Source organism: Nothoprocta perdicaria, unplaced genomic scaffold, assembly GCF_003342845.1.
Source record: "Nothoprocta perdicaria isolate Ctin4 unplaced genomic scaffold, notPer1 scaffold_108, whole genome shotgun sequence".
In the NCBI taxonomy this organism is placed as follows: domain Eukaryota; kingdom Metazoa; phylum Chordata; class Aves; order Tinamiformes; family Tinamidae; genus Nothoprocta; species Nothoprocta perdicaria.
In genome coordinates, this window is record NW_020454183.1 from 1,047,213 (window position 1) to 1,051,060 (window position 3,848).

At 42.6% G+C, this 3,848-nt stretch overlaps 1 protein-coding gene across 1 annotated transcript; it reads right to left on the reverse strand.

The window, feature by feature from the left end:
• Window positions 1-412: 412 nt before the first annotated feature.
• Window positions 413-2,283, reverse strand: TMEM251 (transmembrane protein 251). The gene has a single exon (XM_026046879.1). It carries the CDS (start codon window positions 2,195-2,197, stop codon window positions 1,802-1,804), a length of 396 nt encoding a protein of 131 aa, XP_025902664.1. The 5' UTR covers window positions 2,198-2,283; the 3' UTR covers window positions 413-1,801.
• Window positions 2,284-3,848: the final 1,565 nt, after the last annotated feature.

Here is a 3,848-nt window from a genome sequence, read left to right on the forward strand (position 1 = left end):
GTCTCAAGCCAGAAAATTAGAGCACAGAGCATAAAAGGCCAACAAAGCATCAACCAGACGGGTTAGAAAACAGTAAGCTACAGCAGCTGCACTAGCAACAAACACACACACAAAAAAACATTAATATTTATCTGCATGACAGACTTGTTTATAAAATACTGAAAAGATTTTATTTTCTAGATAAATGAGGTGGTGATTACTGTAGAGTTAGGAAACAACACAGCTTAAAAGCTCTGACCCCAGATGTTACAAGTCAGAGTTAATTCTTACTCTGGTATATTAGGATGGCAGCTTCTTTCTTTTGTATTGCACTTAGAACTTAAAACCTTGTAAAGACTACGTTGTGTTTTCAAGTCTAGCACCAATGCTGGCATTTGAAACCACAGTCTCAAATTATCTCCAAATGCAAACAGAAAGTTTAAGATGTTTTAAGTACCACGCTTAAATGTAACTACAGTGAAAATAGTGGTCTCTTTCCAAGGCAGGAAGGAACTGGTATTTATCTCCTGGATTCCCTTTGAGTAGTCAGAAGTAGATTAGCATTTACAATGATTAAGTACTGAATAATCACATATAATTGAAATGGCAATCAGAAAGTTTAGTTAATAATCATTTGTGGCCTGCTACTTTGGAAGGCCATACTTCACACTGTTTTTCCACACTTCACATTTGCAAGGTTATTTCCATCATGGCTCAAAAACAGTTTTTAAGAAACAAAAACCACTAACGAAAAAGAAGGGATTTGACATTATTTAGATTGCACGATAATCCAGTGATTAGATGGTATGTCAACAACAGCAAACAGTCTGAAACAACAGTAAGAAACTTAGTTGTGAAAGCGAGCAGATTTTTTTTTCCCCTCATCTCAAATTCCTTGAACAATCTTATCTGTCTTACTACTTGCACAACCTTCCCAACCTACTATCAGTTAATTTTCCTAATATTATAGGCTTTATAAACACATCAGTGCTCCCAGAACACAGTTTTGCACCACTTCTGGAGGGAAGTTAGAGTGGTAATAAATTCGAATTACTTTGTATATCAGGAGATGCCTACAGGTAGGAGAAGGAAGCACTTCTCAGAAGTGTTGTGCAAACTATGGGTCAGTGCCAGCCCAAACAGCTTTGGGCATCACGGGGTAGGGGAGGAGTCGGCGGCTTTCAAGCACCCACTTCTCCTTCCCTGCCTTGTTCCCTCCGAAAAAAAACTGTAGCTTTCTCTCTTCGAAGTTTTACATGTACTTTATTCTTTGCTCCCTGTATTTCTCTTAAATTTAATTTTAAGAAAAAAAATCATTAAAAAACAGCACTGATGTAAATGCAAAGTACTAAAGAAAGAAAAAAAGCAAAGAAGTGTTTTAAGCGCAACTTTTATAATCATGTTTTGATTTTTTTTCTTTTACATTTATGACAAAAGAAGCGTCTCTCCACTGATTTTACTCCAAAAGAAAACATAATAAGTCTTTTTTTTTTGCACAGAGGAATAAGGTCATAGACCAGAAACTTATTTCCCCACAGGACGTTTCAGATGGAGTGTAGCAATTTTGCATCATTAAGGCAAAATGAGGAATGCTTCCATCATGTGTCACATAGCGCTCTCCCATTCTGGTCATTTTGATAGACTCATACTTTAAAAATCTTTTAAATTATTTCCTTTTTTTTTTTTTAATAGAAAACAGTCTGTTCATTACTTAATTGTTTGAAAGAAAAGGCTCTTTCCAGCGTTCATTCAGGACTTCAGTCTTGTGATTCGGTCAGGCATACACATTGCTTCAAAACAGCCATGGAAACTAGAAATTGAATCAAGTGTCAATCAGTTGCAATCTACTGATCTGATTAGAGGCCTTCACAAATGTCTGATGACGATTGCAAATAACAGCCAAGCAGATAGGAATGATGCAATAGCCAACAGTTTTGGGGTCAGCTCTTGTACAGGAATAGAGGAACAAGAACATCTGTAAATACGGTATTAAAAATATTATAGTCCACAGCCAGAAAGGCAATGATAGCAGTCGTACTTTTAAGGAGTGTGTCCATGTGGTTCCTTCCTGTGGCTCCTTGGGGTGTTGCTGGATGTGCTCCAATGCTAGTTTGTTGTAGGTCTCATTGATCTCAAAGACGTAATAAAAAGCTGCAGCACTTGCTAGCAAGTACAACCCCACTCCAATCCATCCCATCCTCTGGCGGAAGTTCATCATTCTCCATGCTCTGCACCTGTGACCAAATGTGAAATACGGATTCAGTACAGTCTGGAGAAACTCTCTTTTTCAGAAGTTGACTTTTTCTAACTTTTCATTACACATTTGTAAAAATGGCAAATGCCCATTTCTGAAGCTCTGAGTTCTCTACACCACAGAGAATTTCATACTAGGATGTCAGCAACAGGCAAAAGTGGTTGCATCTAGTGCCACATCTGTATGTAGTTATGGATAGTTTAGTGCTCACAGGCTATCAAAAAACCCAAACAAAACAGAGACAAATTCTACCAGGCCAAAAGTGCAAGTACTGAATAAACAAAAACAGTAACTTGGTTAAGTTACTTCCTAAGCAGCTATTGGTGTTGGTAGCCACAGGGTGGGGATAATATGGTGGGGAAAGTTACATCATTTATAAGAAAATTTGCAAAGTTCTTACACGTCTACGGGACAAACACTGCTACCTAGCTAATAATATAAATGCTGCTGCCATCTGCGCTATCGCAACACCTGGTTTTATTAAGCTTTATCTTCGGAACGCCCTTCTAGGAACTTTGTAAAAAGGTTCAAGTGTTTCATTTGCCCATGGGAATATACATACATAAGGCACATACTTGTCCCAGCTGTATTTTTGTGTTAACCCATGTGAACAGTCGCAGCACGCCTGCTGCAGGAATGAAGCTGCACACACGTATCTAACTGATGGGGCGCAGCACAAACCAGCAACCAGGCGCATTTTCCAGGGGAAGCCAGCGTTACTGAAGAACGACGCGCTACAGGACTCCGCTGCAGTCACTTGGAGCTCTCTGCCCAGCTGAACAGTTCTCAGCGACTCGAGACACTGCTCAAACTAAACACACAATCAGGAGCACTCCAGCCCACACAAAATGCCTACCCCAGGAATGTTTAATGTGTACAAAGCAATAACTATTAACAGAAGTACAAAGGAAAGCTCAGCATTCATGACACCCAGTCATTGCACAATCAAGACCACGCTAATCCACCCGGGCAGCAATCTTAAAAAGACTAGATCCTTTTGCTTTTGTTGAGGATGTCCCCGCTCCTGAGCTGAAGGAATCTCAGCGGGGTAGCAACAGAGAGGTTCTGGCCCTCGCTTTAGTGGTGGCTAAAAAATTGGTATGTGTGGAGTGCAAATAGCTGAGGACACCGCCAGTTCTGTCTGCAATGCATAGTTCCTGTTTAGCTTATGCTTTTGTCTAACTTAATGGTACGTTTCCCTTTAACATGGAAAGCTGGCTTCCTATTTTTGTACAAAACCCTCCACAGTTATCAAACAAACAAAAACAAACAAAAAAGTGAATATGCTGTTAGTCCATTAGGTAAAACCAATGCCCGAGGCCCTGCTTCCCTCATCCCCACGCTGTGCCCGATTTGTGCCACAGCCGGGCATTCCGTGGGTGCCTTCAGCGAAGCCCGCAGAGCGCACCCGTCCAGAGGAGCAGCCCGCCCCGGGCCGGGATCCACCCACCCCTCGGCAGGGAGGCCCCGGCCGAGCTCCTCGCCCCGGGCCGCGGCCGTCACGGGGGCAGCCCCAGCTCGGCGCCGCTGGGGGAGCGGGGACAGCGCCCGCCGCTCTCGGCTGCCCCGCCGGGCAGGCAGCCCTCACCGCGCGGCCTGCCGCGGCTGCCGGGCC

Excerpts from the sequence above, each read along its gene's own strand:
- TMEM251 (XM_026046879.1), bottom strand. The coding sequence starts at position 2,197 with ATGATGAACTTCCGCCAGAGGATGGGATGGATTGGAGTGGGGTTGTAC.